The 23,819-nt window shown below is 55.8% G+C and overlaps 2 protein-coding genes and 1 long non-coding RNA gene across 7 annotated transcripts in view; 1 reads left to right on the top strand and 2 right to left on the bottom strand.

Moving 5' to 3' along the window:
• C10H7orf50 (chromosome 10 C7orf50 homolog) overlaps window positions 1–23,819 on the top strand; it is a 116,573-nt gene that overhangs the window by 64,819 nt on the left and 27,935 nt on the right. The window contains exon 1 of one of the 5 annotated variants that reach the window (XM_057487478.1): window positions 21,117–21,436. The exons of the other annotated variants lie outside the window; for them this stretch is intronic. Within the exon in view, the coding sequence (XP_057343461.1) occupies window positions 21,386–21,436 (51 nt within the window). The 5' untranslated portion in view covers window positions 21,117–21,385. Of the gene's footprint in view, window positions 1–21,116; window positions 21,437–23,819 lie in introns of those variants that run through there. 5 annotated transcript variants of the gene reach the window in all.
• GPR146 (G protein-coupled receptor 146) lies at window positions 1,012–15,252 on the bottom strand. Its single transcript, XM_036932871.2, has 2 exons — window positions 14,925–15,252; window positions 1,012–2,875 (listed from the first exon to the last, which is right to left on the bottom strand). Exon 2 carries the CDS (start codon window positions 2,855–2,857, stop codon window positions 1,856–1,858), a length of 1,002 nt encoding a protein of 333 aa, XP_036788766.1. The 5' UTR covers window positions 2,858–2,875; window positions 14,925–15,252; the 3' UTR covers window positions 1,012–1,855.
• Window positions 19,554–23,019, bottom strand: LOC130679187 (uncharacterized). Its single transcript, XR_008992254.1, has 2 exons — window positions 21,713–23,019; window positions 19,554–19,797 (listed from the first exon to the last, which is right to left on the bottom strand). It is a non-coding gene; the product is annotated as an uncharacterized LOC130679187 (long non-coding RNA).

Genomic DNA, 23,819 nt, shown 5'->3' on the forward strand with positions numbered 1-23,819 from the left:
CAGGTACACCCCCATGGTGACTACAGCATTATTCACAATAGCCAAGATATGAAGCAACCTAAGTGCTATATCATCAGTGGCTGGCTGGTGAAGATGTGGTATGCGTACACAATGGAATATTAGCCACGAGTCAGAATTAAATCCTGCCATTTACAACAAGGGTGTGGACCTAGAGGGTGTACACTGGGTGAGATCTGCCAGACAGAGAAACATACTGAATGATCTCAGTGTAGAATCTCAACAAGAAAACACGGTCATGGACACAGGGAACAGACTGGTGGTTGCCGGGGGTGCAGGGAAACAGGGAAAGGGGATCAAAGGTAAAAAGAAAAATACAGTACATTGCTGAGCAACAACAAAACAGCAATTTTTTTCAGATGCACAAACCTAAGAACAGGATGGGAGCTACCAGATCACCAGTTCCAGGTCAAGTATTTTCCTCTTCAACCAAGCATTGTAAGGAGACTCACATTGAGAATAAGCTGTATTTAAGGGATGTCCAAGCTCACACTCTCCCTTCAGCAAACACCGTGTGCTGGTCTGTGCCTGGCGTCTGCATGCCTTGTATATGGCAGGCCATTGTGGGTGGGGCAGCACCCTAATCACACCTCTCCCGAAAAATACCTCAGACCACTTCACACTTGCCATACTTGAAAAGTAATCTGTTTTTAAAGGGTCTGGGTTTCAGAGTCTGGGGACGGGAGTTGCTGGCCTGTAACTGAACCATAAGGCATGGGGTGGGGGCAAGCGGGTGGCTCGGCCCATTTCCACACGTGAAGGGGATGTTTGCAGCAGGAGGAGCAGTGGAAGGACTGGGTGTTTGGGCTCTGCCTCCCCTGGGGCTGCCGTTCAGCTGACACCAGCTACTGCCCCACTGAGCAGGCCAGACAGTAGGGACCTGATGGTTGCAAGAGGGCGTTTTTGCCTGGGGGGCCCCTGGGGCCAGACACGGCCCCCCTCCCCCCTTCCCTGGCAGCCCCTCCAGGTTCTATGTCAGGTGAGATGTCCCAACGGCAGTTGTCTCCAGTTTATTTATATTCTCTGGTTTTGTGTGCACTTTAGGAAGTTAATTTAGGACAGAGCCATACTGCAAAAGGCCAACTGGTGTCACCTGGGAGGGGAGTAGGTAAGGAGAGAGCCAACCTCTGTGCCACTTCACTGCTTCTTGCTTCAAACCCGCCACGCTGACTGTCCTCTCTCTGAAGCACTTAAGCTCTGCAGTCTCAGCCCACATGCCTGCGTCTACCACGCGACCACTCAGCACCCTCCTGCCCACCTGCCACGTGTGCTCTGGGTGCCACTCCTTCATTTCAGTACTTTTCTAACACTTGTGACTCTTCTACCAAATGTCTCTTTTTATAAACAAAAATAAAATAAGGTGGGAATCAAGTATTTTAACAATGCAGAGTATAAATAAATACTGGCTTTAAATTTTCATTGCTTCATTAGAAAGTCTGGTGTCGAAGGTCCGTGGGTGGTCTAGGGTGTGGAGCTGACAGGTATGTGTGCAGGGAAGACCTATGCACACAGAGGGGCTGACACGTGTCTGTACACCCCATGCCCACTATTTGAACAACATGGCCTTGGCCTGAGGGTGGTCTTTTTTGGAGAAACACAGTCAACTGCAGGAGAACATGCCACCGCCTCCTACTCAGTGCATCTCCCGGGAGAGCTGGGAGCATGTGAGGTACAAGGTGCAATACGTCCACTGCAGTCACTTGCCTCACCTACCAGGTGGTGAGCCTCAGCCTCAGGCTTGGCCCCGGGACTGCCCCCAGGGTGTGGGCCCCCAGACACTTCTGCCAGCCAGCTGAAGCAGGTGGTAATGGCACCTGCAGGGCCAGCACTCAGGCCTCTATGCCATCACCTGCTGTAGTGCTGCCTGGTTAGGGGGGCAGCTTTGGTGCCTACAGTGCATTTTCTTCACCAGCCGCCGGAGTTTGCTAGGGAATTCCCTGTTGATGTGGCGGTAGAGCAGTGGCATTGCAGAGCTGCTGGAAAAGGCCAGGAGTCGGGACAAGTCCTTAGCGAAGAGCAGTGCCCCCAAGGCATGCCCATCAATGGGCTTCCCCCTCGAGGTGAGGATCGTGTGCCCCAGGAGAGTCAGGTAGTGAGGTGTCCAGAGCCCAAACTGCGTGCACACTGTGGCCACCAGAAGCCTGTGCACTGAGGGGTCCAGCCTCCCTGCATCCTGGTCGAGGGGCGTGTCCTCCTTCTGGATCCGAGAGATGAGCACGAGAGCATAGAGCATGGCCACGGTGGGCACTAGGTACCCGATGAACACCATGATGGCATCTGCAGCCTCCGTGTCCTGCATCTTGGAACATTCGGCAATCCTGGCGGCAACATGGCTGCAGATGTAGAAGAGCAGGGAGGAGAAGCTGGTGAGCAGGGCCCCACCCCAGATGAAGCCGCACACATGCCTGGTGTTGTAGACGCTGGACATGTAGGTGCGTGGCAGAGCACGCTCAATGTAGCAGTCCAGGCTGAGCAGGGCCGTGGAGTACATGGTCACCAGGGAGGCCACATTGAACAGCACCAGCACTGTGATGTGGGCCTCGCTGCTAAAGCCCCACAGGGCCCATGCAGAGGCTGTGGGGCCCAGCAGGTGCACGGGTGCCAGGATGCTGAGAACCAGGCCTGCCATGGCCATGTTCACAAAGTAGACGTCGGGCATGGTCATGCTGCTCTGTTCATGCAGGTTTGCCAGGACCAGCAGGGCGTTGCAGCCCAAGCCAACCGGGACACCAACAGCCAGATAGAGCAGGGAGAAGGCGGACAGGACCAGATGGAGGTGCTGGCAGAGTTGCTGGCCCTCACCCCCAGCTGTGCCATTGAGCAGGCTGCAGCTCCACATGGTGGGGACTCGGCAGGGCTGTGGGAAAAGGCAGCAGAAAGTTAGTTGTTTCCTCAGTCTGAGCCCTGGGCCTGTAGATCCTTCCAAAGTGCAGAGTGGCCGGGAGGAGAGCCCTGCTCCTTCTCCAGTGCAGGGCAGACAGGCACTGCCGGCCTTTCCAGGAAAGACCCTGCTCTGAGCTTGTTTCTGCCAAGGCCCATTTGCCATCACTAGACCTGAGCCTGCCTTGTGTCAGCACGGTACTGTGGCTGCAGTAACCTTCACAGCCACATGGGGCCACCCTGACCTGGGAAATTTATCCAGGATGCCCTGGGGCTGTGATCTGGCCAGAAGCCCTCAGGTGGGACCCGGGGAGGCCAGCCTGGAGTCCAGAGAGGACTATGGTCCTGACTCTCCTGTCCCCACTACGCTGGCTCCCCAGCCATCCTCAGTTTCAGCTTCTTTACTGAAAGGTGTTACTAGAAAGGCAAACCGCCCACAGGCAGGCTGGTCAGCCTCCAGGGCTCCTGTGCAATAACTGGGGGCTGTGACGTACTCCCAGGCTTTTCTGGGACAGGTAGCCCCTCGGCCGTGTCAGAAAGGCCTTGGTGGTGGGAGGGGTGGGCCTGGGGCTGCTGGGCCATCTTGGTGTGAACTCTGCCTTTCTGCCAAGGGGGCAGGTCAGAGCCCTCCAACACACATTCCTGTCTCTCTGCATCCACCTAGGCCCTTCCTAGTGAGTGTAAGGGGACTCTCTCTGCCCCACCCTCGGCGCCTGTGTCTGGTGGCCAGAAACCTGCCCTGTTGCTCCTACCAGCTGGTAGCACCAGAACTCTGGCCCACCAGCTTCCTGGGCAGGTATGTGACTGCTACGTGGTGCTCTGCATCCTGTACTGAGCTGGGAGAGCAGGAAGTTTGTGTCTGGGGAGGCTGAGGACCCCACCTTCTGAAGAGCTGCGCTTCTGTGAGCTGTGTGGCCCTCGGGTCTGGAAACCTGAGGAGCCGGGTGCATGTGGGACACCCAGGGCCTTGTCCTCCCCAGGAGTGGACAAGCTCTGGGAGCTCCAACCCTGCCACCCAGCTCCTCCCTCCCCATCCTGGCCTTGAGTGGGCAGCTGTCCATTGCTGTAGTGTGTGGGATGCTGGTCCATGGCTAGTGTAAGGAATCAGCGAGATTGGCAGGTGGAGCCATGACATAAAGAAGGAACAGAGGTTCTTGAGCAGTGTAACCATTCTTTGGGGAAAACCTTACGTTCACCCAAATGCAGTTTGGCCCACCCAGATCTCTCAGAACAATGAAAGAAAACTTCTCAGGCAAGCACAAAAGCAGATGTTTGTTTCCCAGGCTTGGGGCACAGTGAGGAGCCAGCTCTGGTGGTGCTGTCCCCGAGTAGGAGGAAGCCTGGTGTGGGAGAGGCGTGGTCATCTGTGATCTGTGTGAAGTCAGCTTGTCCCTCATACCTGCCATAAACTCACCCTCTGCCATGTGCTGGCACTGTGCTGGCCAATACATTGGGTCAGGACTCATAATGAAGGAAAGGAAGGGACGTTGGGTGCCCCATGCCAGGGTGTGGCTGCCTGAGTCCACAGCACCTGACCATGAGGCTGGTGGCACGTGAATTCCTGTCCAGATGGAGGCCACGGAGCAGGCAGGAATGTTCTGCAGTCCTAATGAATGCCATCCAGCAGCCTGAGACGATGTGTGGCCAGTGGAAAGATGCTCAGTCAGGCCAGCGTGGGTGAAGCCTGCCTGGCTCTGCCCATACGTGCTGTCATGTCACTTTCATGAGGTAATATCACCCATAGCACTGACACTGGTCTTTGAAGCCACAGAGCTTCTCAGCCTCTGGCCCTGGTGGGGTGCTCTGTACCGCAGGGGCAAGGTTCCAGGGTGGGGGCAGGTGGCCTGCTACAGAACACCCTCGGGTCCAGTGTGAGCCCCTCCTTGGTACTGGTTCTGTGGGAAGCTGTGGTCTCTGGTCAGCTGGGCAATGGTCCCTATCGTGTCATCACTTAGCTGACTGAAACAGCTCTTTCCTTTCTCCTGCCCGTCCGTCCCCAGTACCTCCGGCTGCAGGCATGTGAATGCCGACTTCCCTCCCATGTGTCCTGCCTGCTGAGCTGTGGTTTTGGTAGTAAAGTGGAGTCCACAGCCGTGGGGAGCTTGTCTTTCTGCCGACCTCAGTGGCCTCGAGTCCCCAGGGACCCCTATGCATTCTCGCGACCATTGCAGAGGTGTCTCACCCTGGAGCATTTCCCCCCTGGCCTGGCCTGCATTCCATCCAAGGCCCCTTAATGTCTGCCCATAATATCCCCAGCCATTCTTGTTCCCAAGCCGGCTCATATGGGGATGAGAGAAGGAAGGCCCTCCACCATCCTCAGGACAGGTGCTGAACTGCCAGTCACCTTTCAGTGAGAAAGGCCAGCCATATGGTCTGCACCACTGCCAGGCAGGCTGGGTTCCCAGGAGGCCCCGCTCTGGGTCCCACAAGCCTGATCACTCTGCCAGCTTCCCTGCAGGCATCATTCAGCTCTATGGTCCCGCCCGGCCCAGCTTCCTCCTTGGTCTGGCTGCCAGTAGCCCCTTACCTCATGGCACCCTGTTTCTCTGCCCACACTGCAGACCCTGTCAGCATGCAGCCTATGTGCAGGTGCCACCAGAACCCCAGAGAGTCCGAGTTTCTCTGGACATCCTGGGGTCCTGATCAGCTGCCCGCACAGCATGGAGTTTCCTGTGCATGTGTGAGCTTGGTGCTGCCCACGAGGAAGAACACCAATTGTTTCACCTCCAGTGAGTTACGAGTTTCTGCCTCCCTTGGCAGGCTCAGCGGCCCCTCCCTATCTGTTTACAGCCAGTTTCAAGAAACTCAGGGTTGTTCCTGGAGGGGCCAGTGGTAAGTCCTACCGAATGGGTGCTCCCTCCCTGACACTGGCTCAAGAGAGGGCTGCGCCCAGGGCCTGGGTTTCCCCTCTCCTGCTGGCACCCCACCTGGCAAGGCTTTGATACTTGGGGTGGAAGGCGGCACCTCGGGTTCCTTGTTTTCCTTGAGGAAGTCAGCCATGCAGATGCCCATGTGCTGAAGCTGCAGATGAAGCAGGGGCCTCGGTCGGGCCTGCTGGACGGTGGCGGGGCTGCGCTCACTGCAGCGCCAGCACCCAGGGTGCTTTGCAGGAGAGCAGGCTCACACTGGCTGCAGGATGAGCAGTGTGTCCTGATAGGACTGCAGGGTGTGGCGTTGCGCGTGAAAGGCTCTGGCAGCCATGGGGCCGGTGCATCTGGGCGGCCTGTTGCTCTCCAAGTCCCTGGCCACGGCTGCCGAGCCTGTGCCTGCACTGACCCCAGGGGCAGCGTGGGCACCCTGACATGCAGTCGACGTGTTCTCGGGAAACCACTGTGCTGAGTAAACTGTGTAGAATCCCTTCCTGGCTCATGTGCTTGTCTGGCCTGGCTCGCGCTGGCTGGCCGGCCGGCCATGTGTGTTTGAATCGGCCCCAACATGTGGAAGAGGACAAGGCAGCTGCCGGCACTGGGTTTAGATTAAAAATGGGCCTGACTTGACGTACTGACAGCTTATAAAAACAGAATTTATAAACTCTGTGTCATAAGTTGGGGCTGGCATCTGTGTGTGGCTTTCTCCCAGGTCTGAGAGGAGAACTACAATTTCCAGGGCAGATTGCAGGCCTGAAGCCCCCGTGTCCAGGCAGCCAGCAGTAACACCCATTGCTCTCTTGCTCTGGTGTTCTTGCCGGGGTGTCAGCCTCCCCAAGTGTCAGATGTCAGAGGTCTTGGGAGCTTGTGGTACTGCTGGATGGGGCTGCACCCTTTACAAATACGGCATCCAGCTGGCATTTCCTAAAGTCGGGTGTGTTCAGTCTTGTCTATGTGAGCTTGCAGGGTGAGAGGCAGGGAGGCAGGGGCCAGGGACAGGCCAGGGACACCACTGCATGGAGAGGATGTGTTACTGGAACACAGCCCTGCCTGCTCCAGGCCAGCTCCTTGCCTTTCCAGCTGGGTGCCGCTGAGGTGGAGCCTGCTTTGCCTGCCTCAGGCTGTCGGGTGCAGCACAGATGAACGAGGAGCTGGCAGGCGTGTTCTGCACTGGGGCTTAGCCTGCTGGCCATCAGTGCCGTGTGCCAGTGCGTCTGTTGAGTGCAGTGGTGGTGTGGGTAGCCAGTGAAAGCATATCTGGCCGGGAGGTGTATTGCTACCAGGGTTCACAGTAGTGGTGACAGGACTGGTTCACCCTGGGCATCTGCTCAGCAGGAAGCAGGCCTGAGGGTGGGCTGTGCCCTGGGCTGGAAGCTGCTGGTCCTCTCATCACAGCTTAGGTGTCTAAAGTGCATGGGCAGGATGGCCACTGCCTGTCGCTCTGCACCCGTGACCCAGTCAGCCCTGGGCACAGGCCCTGCCCGCATACTTACTGTTTCCTTGTGTTAACTCCTGGGCTTCTGTCCACTCTGGTTTTGCAAGTCTAGGAACCTGGGAATTGCCTGAGGCCGTATGGGGAAGAGGTGGGCCTGAGAACAGTGGTTTGGCTCCCACCCTCACGTTAGCTGAGCTCTGTTCCTTCCTTCCAGGAAGGGCCCTTTGTACTCAGAGATGGCAGCCCCTGGCTGGGGGCTGGGCCCATTTTCTCCAGCGCCACCATGGCTGGCTCTGTGAGGAGCACTCTGCGTCCTGCCAGGGTTCATTTTGAGAGCTGCCACATTCTCCCCATGTGGCAGGATTCGTGATCTGACTTCCAGGAGCCCCTCAGCCAAAGGGGTCGTTGGCAGAGCCTCTGCCCTCACACCACTGCTCTGCTGCCTTGTGCTGGCTGGCCTGGCCACCCCCTTCCCATTCTCGCCATGCCACCCCCACGATCCCTGCAGGACGGGCACCCACTGGCAGTGTCTGCCCAGGCCCTTGTCACACCCACAGCAGTGGCTTTGCTGACAGCCACTTCATTAGATGAGACACCAGGGCTCTCCCTATCCCCCATCTTCCCGCCTTTCCTGCAGGGCTGCACCCAGGATCCCTCCGTGACCCCTGCTCCTGCCAACCCAACTGTGTCTCCTTGGCTACATCCTGGTTCTGTCCCTGGTCAGGGTCCCAGCCTCTTCCCAGGGTGGCTTTTCTGAGCCAGAGCCCCACCCCCCGCCCCCATACCCTCGGGTTCCTGGCCAACACAGGTCTGTGGGTGCTTCTCCACAGTGCATGCAGCGTGTTACCTGGGGAGCCAGGCCTGCAGACCAGCCTTGGTCCATGGAGCAAGGGCACACCTGGCTGGGAGGTGTATTGTTACCTAGGTTCACAGTAATGGTGGCAGGTCTGCTCCACCCTGGGCATCTGCTCAGCTGGGGGTGGGCTGTGCCCTGGGCTGGAAGCAGGGGGCTGTAGGGGTCCCTGTGCATCTGGGGGCTGGCCTGCTCCTGTCAAGCACTAGGCACCTTGGCTTGGAAAGGAGTGGGAGGTGGCTCTCCAGGCAGGGACCATGCATGTGCCTGGGGTTGCCCAGGATGTGTTTCCTATGAAGCATTCGTTATTGATGTAAAGGTAACTCACATGCCTCCTTTCTATGAGGGTTCTTGTTGGGTTTCCTGATCAGTCTCAAAGAGAAGGCCTATACATGAGGACAGGGCCAGCTTTCGAGTGCCCAGTCCAGGCATGGCTGGGGTGGGACAGGCATGACCAGTCCTGTTCCATTGGAATGGAGAGGCTTCCACAGCTTCAGGGCAGGTCAGTTCCAGGCCTGTGGGTCCAGCAGTGGACAGGAGAGAGGAGAGCAGACAGTGGCTCCCTGCAAACAGGCTGGAGCCCAGGCCCGGGCTGAATAGACAGACAGCCCCCACTGTGGGGTGAGCCCCTAAGCTGACTTGAAACATAACCCCTGTACACTTAACACAGCTGCCCAGGGCCTTTCTTCTTCCCTCATGCGTGGCTGCCAGCACCTCACAGAAAGGGCAGCCTTTGGAGAGGCAGGAAGTCAAAAATGATGTTTTCATATGGGAGAATCTAAGGAGCAGGAAGCAAGCTCGTGTCCTGAGGCAGGAGGCTGGCTATGTGATGGGAAAGTGCTCAGAACTCCCATCCCACATGCTGCTCATGGGGCACTGAAGGCTGTGGGAAGCCTTTAAAAAGAGCTGGGACCCTCTGTCCTATGGCACAGAGGGGTCGCCTCTTGGGCTCCAGCAGCTTACCCTTTATAGAAAAGCTACGCTGTGGTCTCAAGGCCAGCATTTTGTGATTCGGAAGGCTAGTGACCCATTTGTGGCATCTAGTGCTGTGGCACTACCACCCGGGCCTCTGCTGGCTTGTGGTGTGGCCTCAGCAGGGTGGGTGAGGGCTGATTCATGCTGAGGACTATGGGCCCAGCTGGTGGGTGCACGGTGATGGTTTTGTCTCTGAGCATCCTCTGGGTGGCCTGAGTGTTAGAAAAAGCCTAAAACCTAAATGTGATTTATTCCCACCAGGAGGTTTAAACATTTTAACAGCAAGGTATTAACAAAGGGCCACATGGTGGAAAATATGCCAGGAAGCTGCTCAGGCTGAGAGTTGGGCAGGGGTAGGGGGGTGGAATTGGTAAGGGCCTGGCTATACCTGTTTGAGTTTTTTAAACCTACCAATGAAATTAAGACAAATGTTAAGAGAAGGCCCAATGTGGATATAATTGGCTTAGGCTACCCGGGAAAGAATGTGAACCCTGTAGTACTCAGCCAATGAGGAGCCAGGGGAGGGACTTGTGCACTAGGGAATAAATTACTTGGCACCAAGGGCCTCAGGTGTGTCTGCTCACCAGATACCCAATCTTGCAAGACCGTCATTAAAGCCTTGCTCCACTGTTCTCTGCCTCTGTGTCCACTTACTGAGTTGGGACCAGTGAGTGTGTTTCTCACATGAGGGAAGGGGGCCCTTTGAGGCTCCATGTCACATCCCAGTTTCTAAGCATATAGATGTTTGCAGAGCCCTCTCTTTCCCGGGACTCCTGGCCAGCACCTGTGTGTTTTCAGCTAGATGACACTCATTACCAAAGCTCTTGTGAATAAGAGAAAAGCAGTTTTCTTCCAAGACCCCTCTGGCTCCAAAAATTATTTTTCAAGAAGATGCTCACCCAGACCTGCCAATTTCTAACCCCTAAGGCTGTCATCTGCCTCTTGTCATCCTTCCTTGTGGCCTGGGCTGGGGCTCCCTCTGTTTGCTGGGTTGGGAGGCTCTTCAGCAGGGCTATCCGTACACCTCAGGGGCACTGAGGAGCTCCCTGCCAGGCTCGGGCATGGAGGAGCTGCACAGGCTGTGGAGGAGAGCCCAAAGATGGCTGACTCCCAGGCTGCTAGGCCTGCTGCATGACCTCAGGTGAAGGTAGAGGGGCCTGGCACTGGCTCCAGCAGCTCTCTTTGCTGGCTTGGAAATCTGGGGAAGCACCACCTGTCCCAGATGGCTCCCTGCTCTGCTCCAGGGCTTTGGTGCCTGCTGCCTCCGTAGGAGCTCATCGCACAGCCTTGAGGCCCCAGCCAGCATGCTCAGCTCCAGCCTTGCTGGCCCCCTGCCAGTCCCCACTGCAGCACCAGTGGCTGACCTGTGAGTCAGCATGCTGGGCAGCGAAGGAACTGCAGTACACGGGTTTGGAGTGTGGAGGCCTGCTGGGGGATAGCCAGACCACAGGAAAGAGGGGCTCAGGGCCCGAGGAGCCCTGAAAGGGAGGGGCTGGGAGGTGCCAAGCAGCAGCGAGTGCCTGAGCTTGTAGTGGCCAACCCTGGGGGTGCAGTGGGACAGACAGGGACAGGTGCACAGCGGCCATCATCCCAGCGGCGTTCCGGGCCTGGGAGTGCACGTCACAGGACCCACAGCAGCAAGCTGTGTGGGACTAGACTGCACCGCTCCTGCAGAGCTCTCTTACTCACCCTGGCCTGAGGACTCCTTGGCCACTCAAGGGAGCTTTAAAACAGGAGCTCCCTGATAAATACAGCTGCTTTCATGGAGCTCGTGCCCTGAAGGCTGCAGCTGGCACAGAGGTGGTAACAACCAGAATTGTTCCCAAGTGCTATGAGGTACCCTGAGCTTTTTGGGGTCTCTGTGGTTAGGATTCAGCTCTGCAGCCAGACTGCCAGGACTGGAGCCCGTCTCACTGCTTACCAGCCGTGTGGCTTTAGTTAGGCAGGTCCTTTACTATCTTGGTTTCCTCGGTTTAGGAAATCATCAGGAGATGTGGGAAGGTTGAATAAACCCAGCCATAGACAGCACAAAAGGGTGGGCCTTGGCCAGTCCCAGGTGTTGGGCACCTTTACCCCCTCTTCCCACATGTTAAATGCAGAAGAAGCTGCTTTGAGAACTTTCACCCAGAAACTCTGTCAGCTGTCACATTGGAAAGAGAAGCCCATGGGGAGGGAGGGTGAGGAGGGGGAACAGCTGCAAGCCGAATGCCATTCTCCCAAGGGAGCACCACCTTCGAGAGTGCACGCTGGGGGCCTCACACCCTGTGCCACACACGGTCAGGTCATAGAGACTTTGCACGGCTGAAGGTCTCTGTGGTCAGAGGGCTTGGGAACAAGACAAGCAGGGGATGCCTGGTGTTGCACTATCATGAAACGGGTGGAGACATGTGCTTCCCTCACCTGAGTGCACAGCGTGCAAAGGAAGGGGGCGGGCAAGACAGAGCGCTGGTTATGACTGAGAACACACTGGGCACTGCCCTCCCTAGTGACCCCCTCCGGCCTGCTGAGACCTGGGCCCCTTCTCTTCATTCACCGCTAGTGCCGGGCCTGCTGTCAGAGGCATTTGGAGGTGAGACAGCATCTTTCTCTGCCTTTTTGAAAAAGAGCCCAAAATGGTATAAACCAGCCCCTCAAAACGAATGTCTGTAAACAGCTAAAATGAACTTAGCTGAAATCCAGGGCTAAAGTAAATAGTGATCTCCATGGAAATGGGGCACCAGAAGTTGGGGGTCAGTCATGTTAGGTTCTCCCTGGGAGCCCTGTGTGTGCGTGCACCAGCGTGAGAGTGTGCATGCACAGTGGTAGAGGCCTGGGGGAGGCCCACTTGGTTTGCCAGCATCTTTCCTGTTTCCATGCAAACCCCTTGCCTCAAATGCCCTTTTTTGCCTCTCCTCGTTCACCTGGCAACAGTAACCACTCTTGGAGTTTTATATGGGGTATTAGCCCCTCTCTGACCATTGTCTCCGCCACACGCCTGCCCGGTACTGAGAGCTGCCTGCAGCCCAGCAGGCTTGTCTGGGGAGGAGGATGCATTAGGTGACGACAAAGGCTCTCCCCAAGGGGAGCAGTGGAACTGCCCTGAGCTGAAGGGACAGTGGGGGTGGGGGAGCCCCTCTGACGCTGCGGATACCTAGAGGAGGGCGCAGGCCTGTGGGCGGCACAGCGGACAGCCAACAGCCCCCAGCCCATGGACCTTCTCTGTACAGTAAGCCTCAACTTCAGATGAATGTTCTGGAACAATCAAAATGCTTTGAAATGACTCCTGAGTGTTTATTTCCTTTTGTGTTAATGGGCAGAGGCTTTAGCTGCAATTAACATCCAGCTGGTAGGAGCCAGACTCTCCGGAAAGGCTGATGTTTTCAATGCAGAGAGCTTATGCATACTGATTCCTATCACCAACTGCCTTCCCTGGCGTGATAAGAACCATTCTTACATGGATTCGTGGCTTTGGTTTTACAGCCTTTTGCTGTCTGCAGCTCTGAAAACTGCAGGGTGGTGAGAGTGAGCCCCGCAACCTCCCTCAGAGGCACAAACAAAGAGCTGCCTCTCTCCACGGAGAGCGTGGGCCTGTTTGCTGGCTCAGGAAGGGCTGTGGGGACTGAGACCAAGCAGTGGGACGGGCGCCTGTGCAGGGCCCTGGGCTTCCCTCCCATGAAGAGGGGACATGTTTTGTCATAGAGCAGTGGCTGCTAGGCCTTTGTCCTCTGATGGACTGGGTTTGAAGCTAACGCTTCTTCCAGGTGCAGCAGGCCTGGGGGGAAAGGCAGCGAGACTCACTCAGAAACAAGGGCCTGACTGCAGGCAGGTCCCGTCTCCATTTCAGACTCTGGGCAGGCCTCACACCTCCTCAGGCTCCCAGATGCACCCCAGCTTTTACCTAGGTGTGCCCTCACATGAGGGCCTGCTTGGAACCACAGAGAAGATCTTATCCCGCCAGGTATTTTTGTCACAATTGCTCTCTCATTTTGCTGGGTTCTAATTAAAACTGAAACTCCTGGGTGTGCCCCACGGCATGTGTGGGATGAGAGACCCAGGGTGGACCTGCTGAGGGACAGACAGGACATCTGGCCCGCTTCCCCATCCCTTTGTTAACTTGAGGGCATTGTGTTTGCGAGGGAGGGTCTCGGGACTGAGCTCTGCTTCTTGGCAGCATAACATTTTAGCATCTCAGAGAGAAAATTCACATTTTTAGTCTCTGGGTTGAGTCCCCTCTGTTCTTTGATGCCAGGTGATGGTTTGGGTCAAGGACCTGATGCTACCCAGTCTTGAAAGTCGCTTTAGCCGTAAAGACAGCCGGGAGCGTGTCTTTAAGCCGTGGGCGTGACTGGGAAACACTATTTGTAGCAGTAGGAGCATGATTTTGTTGTGTGCACTACACAGTGGTTCCCCAAGAGGTTGCTCCAGGCGGCAGGTAGTTTTCAGGTTTCCACAGGACATCCAGGGGTTGTCAGAGGCATATGGCTCCTGGAGCCCCTCTCCCTGCAGCCCACTCCTGGGCCCAGAAAGTAGTAAGGCCCTCTTCCAGCTTCAGTCCCACAAACATGCTCCCAGCCAGGTAGGGTACGTGTCATTACACCAGTTTTCACATCCTAACCTAGAAACCCATATGTGCCCCATTAAGTGGATGGACCCTGCTTTTATCATCATCAGCCAACCAGGGGTTTGGAGTTTCAGGGACACCAAGTCAGCATTGACATTGCATTCTGCCCTAAAGCTGTGTCCCCGTCTTCGGTAGAGGCACACCTGGACCCTTGCCAAAGGCCTCTTGGCCATGTGTGGCCCTGGGCGTTGGCCTTTACTACCTCTGTTCCAGCTTCCTGTGACAGAACACACCAAACAGAAGCTACAACTGCTAAAAGCCAGGGATCTCTAGAGGCCTTCTGCATTCAGGAAGATGCCAGAGGCTCTGGTTTGGAGAGCTGGACTCTACAGCTGTTCCTGAAGGAGCTCTGTGGTGAGTGTGGGCATCACGTGGCATGATTGCTGATGGTGCCTCTTTCCACTGTCAGGGTGCCCCAATTACAAGTGTCTGGTCACCATTATGCATGAGCAGTCTGCAACACGGCCAGAGCTGTCTTATTCCTACTCTTGTATTTACAGAGACCTGTAAAGCCAGCTTCTGGCCCCTCTGCTAATGAGTGCTGGCCTTGGCCAGATGCTGCAGGTAGGCAGAAAGGAGGTGTCCTGGCATTCAAGAAAAGGAGCTGGTTTTATAAAGGTGGAATGGCGATCGCAAGTGATAAAGTGGAGATCAGAGGGTCAGAGGTGCTCTGGACACCTAAGTAAAGCCACCCTCCGACTCCCCACTGTGCTCTGTGAGGCGCTCCAACCACCGCACAGAGGGCTAAGTGACCGGAGGCTAACTTAGTACTGCGTTTCTTGCGGCTAGCAGAATGGGTGTCCAGAGGCTGGGGAGCATTGCCCTTCTCTATAAAGTTTTGAGAGTGTTTCCCTGCCCAGAGGATTTTGTAGCTTTATCAAGTGTCCAATACAACCAACAACAGACTTGACATCTCCACTTAGACACAGTTCCAGAACGTACTAAAATTTTGCAATCATGAGGGGACAAAGGCTATAACCATGGTGACCCGGGAGAACACAGCCCCCCCACAGGACACGGGAGGAATAAGCGGTGCTTCTGACCGCCTGCACTTGGACAGGCGAATGACCGCAGGGCAGTGGCCGCGGTCTGGCTGTGGGGCCGGATGGCCGGTGGCGGCCCCATTAATGGGCAGGGGACAACACCCCCACGTCAGAAGAGTACAGCGCCCCCACCCCAAGAGGGCAGCGCCGCGGACAGCTCTCCCCACCTCCCAAGAGGACAGCGCCCCGGCCCCAAGGGGACAGCGCCTGAGCGGGGCCGAGGAAGCCAGCCCCGCGCGCGGCACGCACTCACCGGCTCGCTGGGCCTGGGGCACGCAGTCGCCGCCTCGCGCAACTAGGGGCCAGAGGAGGCGGCGGGGCGCACAGCGCGGGCCTGTGTACACACGTGACCGCCGCTCCGCCCGGCAGGCCCCGCCCCCGGCTCGGCAGCTCCGCCCTCATCTGGGCTAGACTCCGGCCAGGGCGCGCGTGTGTCCGGAGGTCGCTGTGCGGCTGGCGGCCCCCCTGGGCGCGCGTTCTTGCTGAGTCAGGGGCGCGCTAATCTGCCCGCGCACACCCGCCTCCGCCTCGCTTCCGTGGGTAATCGGGGCCGCCCGATGCACCTGCTCCCTTTGCCAGCGAGCTTGCTGTTCCCCTGTTCCCCCTCTGCTTCCTGGTGGTAGGAGTTTCTTTGTAAACTGAACTGGCCGCAGGAAAACCACTTAAAGACGGCATTATTTGCAGCCTTGTTAGTTTAAAGAACAAGGTCATTTATTCCGTAATTCTTGCGGTGTAATACTGCCTTAAGCAGCACATTCTGGCGCAGAATCCAAAAACATTTCTTTCGAAAATCGCAGTACGCCAGTTGCAGTTTCATGTGTGAGCAGGGTTGAGTGGAGTAACAACGAGGATAGCAACAAGGCTGCCGCCCGTCCCAGGGACAGCTTCCCACCGCGGATTGGAAAGGGGACTGGGGGTCACATGCCTATGGCTGAGGGCAGGGCAGAACCTCATTCTCTCCTGGACCCCCAGCAGCCCCTTGACCATGTTGTCATTACCTCAACTTCTCTGTCCCCCACCTTTGTAGTTGCAGTCTTTGTAATGGTGGGCTTTTGGCAATGGGCCACATTTGTCCCAAGGCCAAGACTGGTCACAGGTAGCCAGCACTGATGTCCGGCAGCCCAGGGGACTGACTCTGCCAGCTCCAGTTCCTCAGAACCTTTCGAGGCATGTGCTCCCATACGTCATCAAACCCAGGATACCCTTAGTGCTTCATACACTGTTACTACATGGACCACTGAAAACAAAGCTCTGACAATTACGTTCTGACCTATCACTTGTAAGAAGCATCCTGACTTTAGAGATGTTCAAAGGAGGAACAGTGTGTCTTAGCATCAGTGAAATACATATTTTCCTCATTTTAAATTTAATTGAGGCTCAAAAAATTTAAGCAACTTGCCCACCATCACACAGCAGAAACTAGAACCAGGATATGAATCTGGGGTCTTTGGCCTTGATTCAGGGCTTGGGACTTTGGGTTCTCCTAGCAATCCGCCTAAGTAAGTACTGCTACCTTCTCTGTGTGATTGGCCTCAGACCCCAGAGATCCTGGTCCAAGTCCCAGGAACGCCAGGTTTAAAGAAGTCTGCCCACAGGGTGCTCTGCAGCCGGTTGTAACCAGGGAAAGTGAACATTCAGCTCCACATAAGCCACTTAGTGCTTCCTCTGCCAAGTGGGCACACAGGGTTAGGAAGAGCAACTGACAGTTGGTGTGTATCAGGGCCAGCCTCAAAGTGAGCCCGACCTGCAGCTGAGCCGGAACCGGCATTCCATATCTGGGGAACATAGGTATGCCCCAGAGGGCTGCAACTTGTACCTAGCTGAACCTTGCTAGCTGCTCCCCATGTGGTCGACCACTCCTGTGCAAGACCTCGATGTCTGTGGGGACAGCACCACCATCCTGGGCAGACATGGGACTAGGGTGTAGGAACTGTGTGAAGCTGGGCCCTATCCCTGGGTTCCTGACTGCATCATAGTTTGGTGTCGAGTTTTAAAAACCGCGTGACTTGGCTTCTCCCTTTTGTTGCCAGTGGCGCTCCTGAACCCAGGCCTGTGCACTGCTGCCCTCTGCAGCCCAGTGCTCTATGAGGCTAAGGGCATGCCTCTCCAGGGGTACAGAAACATCATGTTTGCCCTTTGCTTACCAGTCTTGAGGCTTGGCAGGTTTTCCTGTTATTTTAGCATGGCGTTTGGGAAGATCAGCTGCACTCTATATGAGGGGGACTCTGGACTGCTGGTTGGGGACTTGGCAGTGGCCTGCTCCAGAGTCTGTTTGCATTTGGTCTTTCTCTTGGGGGTTGGGGAGGATAGCATGGAGAGTTACAGCTGCAGCTGCCCTAGCTAATAAGGCAAGATGATATTCCTTTTGAAAATGCACCTTCTTTTAGTAGTTCGGCGCCTATAGGGTAAGTTTGATCTTACGTGACATGCTCAGGGACAGAAATGTTTAATCTATGAGTTCTTGGGAGTCTGGTTTAGAGTAAGGTTATATATTTTGACCTCCCTGTGGCTCTGTTAATATAACAGTGTTCAGGGCCCCAGTACATTGTGGTAGACTGAAGAGCAAGCGTGGAGGGCTTGCTAAGTGACCGCTTTCTGCCCTAGAGGAGCCGGCGTCACTTGGAAGCCCTTGGTACCATTGTAAGGGATAGGTTCCCCCATGGCCATCTGGTTCATAGGTAGTGAAGAACTGGGGTGATAACAGTGGACACTTTTCAGCAGGTTTGTTTTCTAGAAGCTGAAAATGTGGCAGAAAATGGTCATGGGGGTCTGATAAAATAGCAAGTTTTTTGACGCATGGAGATTTGCTTCAACAGGCCCCTTCCCAAGCAGTCACTATGCCCCCAAAGTCAAAGAACAACTGGATGTTACTAAAAGTTGCTCCGCCCCAGTTATTGTTTTTATCTATGTCTGTATTTTATACTATATACACATAAAATATATCTAATGTTAACCTTAAAAATAACAGCCAGATGTTTTCCCAGCAAAATGGGGTTTATTTCCCAATGGCAGAGGGATTACAACTGGATTCCCCAAACCATGGGGAAGCACAGGCAAGCCCCCTCACCCGCCTCCCACCGTCTGCAGCGGACGGGGAGCTGGGCGGGGCTGCTTTGCACAAGAGCCCATTGGAGGAGACCAGGAGTGGCAGCTTCCCATTGGCAGGGCTTTTGCCAGGGCAGAGGAAACCCTCCTCTCTGGGTAGCAAAGTGTGCTTCTTGGTGTGGGTCTGCAATTGCCAGGCTGGTGGGCGCAGAGCTGCCCTGCTGGCCTCCAACAGCCCCTCCGTCATCTCCCAGCATCGTGTTGGAGCTGCTGCTGAAGGATTTGAATCTGGAAAAAGGGTGCCATATGGGGTTCCATCTGAATCATTGGTGTGAGGGGACAATGGAAAAAGGCACAACTGTGGAACGCCAGGATTCACTAATTGTCAGCTTCTGCATACAGTGGAAGTTCTCCATGCCAACAAGAAGACAGGGAGTGACACAGGGAGAAGCACATTCCCGTGGTACCAAGACAGCCAGGCAGCTGGGTCTCTCCACCCTCTTTGTCTTCCCTGCTCCTGCTGGGATGCACACTTGCCCAGCAGCTCCCATCACCAATAGAGGGAACCTGCTTCACTCTTTGGTGAACCTGGGGTTCAGTGACCAGATAGCAGAGCACCCTTTCCTCAGCTGCCCTCACATGCTCAGCACCTTGTCCAGTGTGGAAGCCTGTTAGTCTGCTTCCAGATTTAGTGTGCTGCCCATAATTAGGAGCTCACATGCGTGTGATTCAGCACGGATGCAGTAAAGCTATGGTTAGGAGAAGAACGAGAATTTTTATTTATCCTGGGAGTTTGTTTCTCTTCTTAAACCTTTAATCAGCGTTAAAAATAGCGCGCCTGGAAGCACTTCCTTGACAGAGTAGGGGTGGAGTGGGGTCGGTGCCTACACTGCTTTCTCGGCCTGCAGGGATGTCTTAGCTTCAGTGTTCCCCATGCATTTTCTGGCCCCTTGCCCTTAGGATGTGCACTGCTGTCTTTTGCCGAAGAAGCTCTGAGCGCAAAAGCCAGAAGGCCAGCCATTCCCATAACAACGAAGGACCCCAGACCCCAGATCTGGCCAAGCTGAGTGGGGAATGCTGTCCATGATATGTCATTGTACCCTGATGGAGGCATCAGAGATTGGGGGGCTGTCCATGATATGTCATTGTACCCTGATGGAGGCATCAGAGATCGGGGGGCGGGGTGCCAGCATCCCAAGGATTAAACAAGATAGCAGAAGTGAGAACACAGTACAGAGGCCATGGTAGTGTTGTCTAGCAGCTGTGTCTAGGGAGGTCTCTCCTTGCGTACCAGCTTAAACATCAAGCTGAACAGGGGAGGATTCTTGACTCTGAAGAAGAAAGAATTCTCATACAGGTAAGGAAGGAATTCGTTAAAGCAAGAGTAGTAGTGAATAGCAGCAGCCATGCAGGCTGCAGAGAGCAAGGATAAGCAAAGAGAAGAAAGCATAGGACAGGTCCCTTGCCAACTCCTGAAGCCAGGATCACCTGGTGTCTAGTGTCCTCTGGAATCTTCACAGCATAGGAACTAAACCCCTATCACCCCAGGATTTGGAGTAGCCACAGAGCACTGGATGGAGTGAGATTATGTTCTGGGAACTTCCCAAAGGTAAAGAAAGGAGATTTCGGGCAGGCTGCTACAGGACATGATTGTACAGCTGCAGTCCTGTCCAGGTCACCCAGGTGATGGTCAAGCCCAACTCAGAGATTTCAGTAGCCCTTTCCTACTTGGAAAGTAGGACTGAAGTAGGACAGAGTGAAGACATGCTTAAGTCTGGAGAAGAGAATGAAATAGAGTAACAAAGACACTAATAGAAGAGTACAGAAAGAAACACAATTATGAGCAGTGAGAAGTCTTTAATTAAGGCAAACAGTACCTTGAGGAAAGGGGAGTGCGGGCAACCTGAGAGAGGAGGTGCACTTAAGGGCTTAGGATTCTGTCTTTTAAGGCTCTTAAAAATGGGGCAAAGGGCAGGGACAGGGGAGGTGCATAGGCTTGACGTGTGGTCTTATGATGTCTATCTCTGGTGAGGGACATTATGTCACCATCCATAGTCTTCTAGATAATTCTGTAAGATAAACTTAACACAAGAAATTTATTGATCCTGTTCTCCAAGGTAGTGGTTACCTTCAAGCAGTGGGGACATACCATTTAGGACTGCTCCCCCTGCCTTAAGATGGATTGTTGGCTAATTACCAAAAATATGTTAGAAATCATATACCTCCTAAATTCCCTGATTTTTAAAATGGAATCTTAGCCTTAAGATAGAGCCCCTCCTGTTCTTACTATACTGTTTATATCTTGGCATTTTTTATCATAGGCAGGGAAAGTTCATCATGATGCTTGTCCATGTCCCTGCCCTACCTCAGTAGTGGCCAGGCATGTCCCCACCCTGCTCCCTGCCTTCTCTTCCTCCATCCAGCTCTTGTGAAGGTCTCTGCAGTCCCTAGGTGCCCGCCCCCACTGCCACTTTTGCACAAGCCTGTGTGTGAACCAGCCTACAGTAGAGGTGAAACAGCCAAGAGGAGAAACACAAAAGATGTAGTGTTAGCTCTGTGACCCTGGAGATCCTTATCAGGCTGGGCAGTTGGGACCGCACACCCACTAACTGGTGCACAGTGGGCAGCAAAAGAAGAAACGACATCTGGAGCATGCCTCAGTAGCCAGAGGAGAGTGTCCCAGACGCCTGGTGTCTGACCTTTACCAGAGGTGCATGAGACAGACCCTCCCCCCACCAGAGCCACTGTAGGCCCTGGGGTGGATTTGATAGCCCCCGGCTGCTGGAGTGCGGTTTTCCTTTGGATCGTAAAATGGACCTGCAGTCTTGTCTTAGGGGAGGGAACTAGGCCCTAGAAGAGGTCTAAGGTGTTGGCGTGGTAGCTGTGGGCCTCCTTCCTTGCAGTAGTCCCTACTGAGAGCCTGCTATTTGCTGTTGATGTCAGCGCAGTGCTGAGAGTGCGCAGCCCTGCCTTTGTGGAACTCACGGTCTGGGTGGGGTCTGGGCATTAACCGTGGACCACCGCGGGTGTATGTCACCACAGGAGGGAGTGCGAGGGGCCACGGTATGGGGAGGAGGCTCGAAGCAGAAGTTTCCTCGAAGCAGACGATTGACTTAAGACCTGAAGGGAGGAGGAATGCTCCAGGCAAAGGAAGAGCCTTTGGCCTGCAGAGGCCCTGGGGGGAGACAGCAGACCGGGCTCCTGGAAGCTAGGGTCCCCTTGCAGGTGGTGGTGTGGGGGCGGGGACAGCACTCAGGGCCAAAGCCTGCCGGTCAGAGTGGGCCTGTATTACGGTTGAAGAACATGGTTGCGGGGGGGGGGGGGCGGTGTTGCACCAGGTGGCCTCCTGCCTCCCTTGTGGGGCAGCTGCTAGGGAGCCGGGGCACCGCAGACCCCTGAGCGTCGTCTCTGCGTGCCACTTGGCCGCCCAGCTGCGGACGGAGAAGTTGCCCTGAGCCTCCGTTTCGTCTTCGAAACAACCTCGTTAGAGGGGTAGCCTGGTTCAACCGGCGCGTCTCCGCCGGCTACGGGCGTCTCCCGGGAGCCCGCGCGTGGGGACGGTGGCCACGAGAGCGCGCCGAGGGCCCCGCCCACGGCGAGAGGGCCGGCGCGCGTGCGTCACTGCCCAGCCGGCTGGATCCGGTTCCAGCCGAGCCGGGCAGGCCTGACATGCGCAGTGCGTCGCGGCCGGGCGGGCGCCGTCGGTGGACGCGGAGATCGGTGTGCACTGGGACCGAGCTGGGCCGCGTGCGGCGGTGACCCCGGGCCCCGAGGGCGGGCGGCCGCCTCCGGTGGCTGCCCGGCGCTCGCGGCCGCAGTACCGGGGCGGGGTGAGCCGTGAGCTGCTGCGGCGGTGGCGGCCCTGCCTGCCCGCGACGGCCGGGCGGTCCGAGAAGCGCTCGCGAGGCGAGCCGCGCAGGGTCCCCGCCTTGCCCTTGTGACGCTGTGCGGCTGTGAGTAGCTGTTACTTGGCAGTGGGCCTTTGTAAAAACTTACCGCGTGTACGCGGGAGTGCCGGCGGTGTGGGAGAGGCCTGACCCACAGTTAGTTCCCCGGTGTGATGAAACCATCTTGAAAATCGCATTTCGCTGCCTGCGAGATGGGCGGTGACGGTGCACTTGTCTGGGGGCTGCGGTTCCTCAGCGGGGAGCCAGTGCTGCGTTCTGCTGTGGTTTCCCATAGCACACCCGTGCGGCCCCAGGCCCCGTTATCTAGGGCTGAAGGTGGGACAGGAAGGTGCCGGAGGACAGTTTAGCTCTGGGCATCCACTTAGTACCCAAAGTCACGGGTTCTCTAGACAGCACAGTGCGCCGCAGCTGCTGTAAACTGTCCGCAGATCTCCAGCTTGAAATCTTGAGCCAAACCGTTGTTTTATTTGAGGGGAGCAAGTGCTGACGTGCCTCCCCCAGCAGCTGAGGAGAGCGTGCGGAGGGATATATGTTTGCAGCTTTGGGTCATTAGAAATCTCGTCTTCATCAGGGTTATGAGTTCAGCACTGATTATTTAAATCAGGCACACCTGTCAGCTAATTTTTTGGAAGTTGCAGAGGAGTACGTTTTGTGTGTGTTAAATGTTATTTCTAGACTCTTTTACAACTCCAGGACTTAGTATTCCACTCAAGCCCATCTGCCGGCCAGAGCTGCGTTTCTAGATGAAAAATAAAATGCAGCCTCAGTTCCTGGCCAGTTGCCTGTTTCACACAGGAAGTGAATGAAGGCCAATCAAAGTTGTCCAGTTAGGAAGGAGATGGGCGTGGCTAGTGACCTGCAGAGCTCCCCGCCTCAGAAGCAGGGCTGTGACTGTGACTATACAGTCATCACTTGTGCCTAGAAGCCATAATGGTGACGTTCCCCATCTGGCTGTTGACCCCACATAATGCACTTGTGCTCCAAGCCTTTGTGTCGTGCTAGTAACAGAAGAAACAGGGAGGGCTATAAATCACAGCATGCATATGCCTCAAATCAGATGAGGGCCCACTGGGCCATCCTACGCGTGGATACCCAAAGACCACATGAAGGGGAGTTGCCCAAGGCCTGTTTGCTTCCTGGGATATGGGTGAAATCAGCCCAGAGGCTCAGCTGAGATTCTGGGGGACAGTGAGGGCCAGTGGCACGGGTGATGGGGGCTTGATGGCCTTTGGCATCAAGAGGCCCAGGAAGACCAACCTTGGGGTTAGGATACCTAATTCACGTCTCTGCTCCTGCTGAATAGGCAGCTATTTCCCTTCTGGATGGCTGTGCCCACACTCCCTCTGCAGGTGTAACATACTGTGAGGTCCCCTGGCTCAGGGTGGTGTCCTGGGGGTATTGTCTCCCATGCCTGGCTGGTTGGAAACCTCAATGGGAAGGCCAGGCGGTCTCTTCAGACTTCCTGTTCCCAAAGGCCGTGAAGACTGGGTGTGAGAGAGCATGCTTCCCACGGAGACTCCACTGACACTCCTATAAATGCAGAGGCAGCAGGGGAGTCTGTCCAGAAGTGGAAACGCTGCCAGATGCTGAGTAGGTGTCTGGCCTCAGATAAGTTTCACTCCCTGGCCTGCACTTCCCCTGTGCTCTGCATTCTGTGATCTTCCCGGGGACCTCAGGCCCTGATGACTGCCCCTGCTCCCCGACACTTGAGCTTGCCAGCTGCTGGGGCTTTGGAGTCAGTCTGCACCCGGCACTCTGCTAGTCTGCATGGACCCCACAGTTGACATCTGAGCGTGTGCCGTGTGAGTTATGCCAAAGCCAGGTGCTGCTCCTCCCCTCAACCCCATCTCCCTGCCAGAGTCACACACTCCTGGCAGCTCTCCACACACCCTTCTCCACAGGCCTCCCTTTGCTCAGCTGCATGCCTCTCCTGCGCTGTTCCTGGTGGCCCCAGCTCTGAGGCCGAACCTCAGAGCTCTTCACTGTGTTCCCTGAGTCACTGGGCTCTCGATGTGCCTTGGACGGCTGGCCCAGATAATGCTCTGATGGAGGAGGACTGGGGTTGCTGAACTTCTGCAGCGCTCCAAGGCTGCCAGCTGGCCAGTCCTGACAGGGCTCACTACACTGCAGCTGCAGGAGGCTGGCTCCTGTCCCAAGGGCTGGCTGCCAGCTGATTCCTCTGGCTTGCGAAGTAA

This window comes from Manis pentadactyla, chromosome 10 (genome assembly GCF_030020395.1).
Source record: "Manis pentadactyla isolate mManPen7 chromosome 10, mManPen7.hap1, whole genome shotgun sequence".
Classification (NCBI taxonomy): Eukaryota; Metazoa; Chordata; class Mammalia; order Pholidota; family Manidae; genus Manis; species Manis pentadactyla.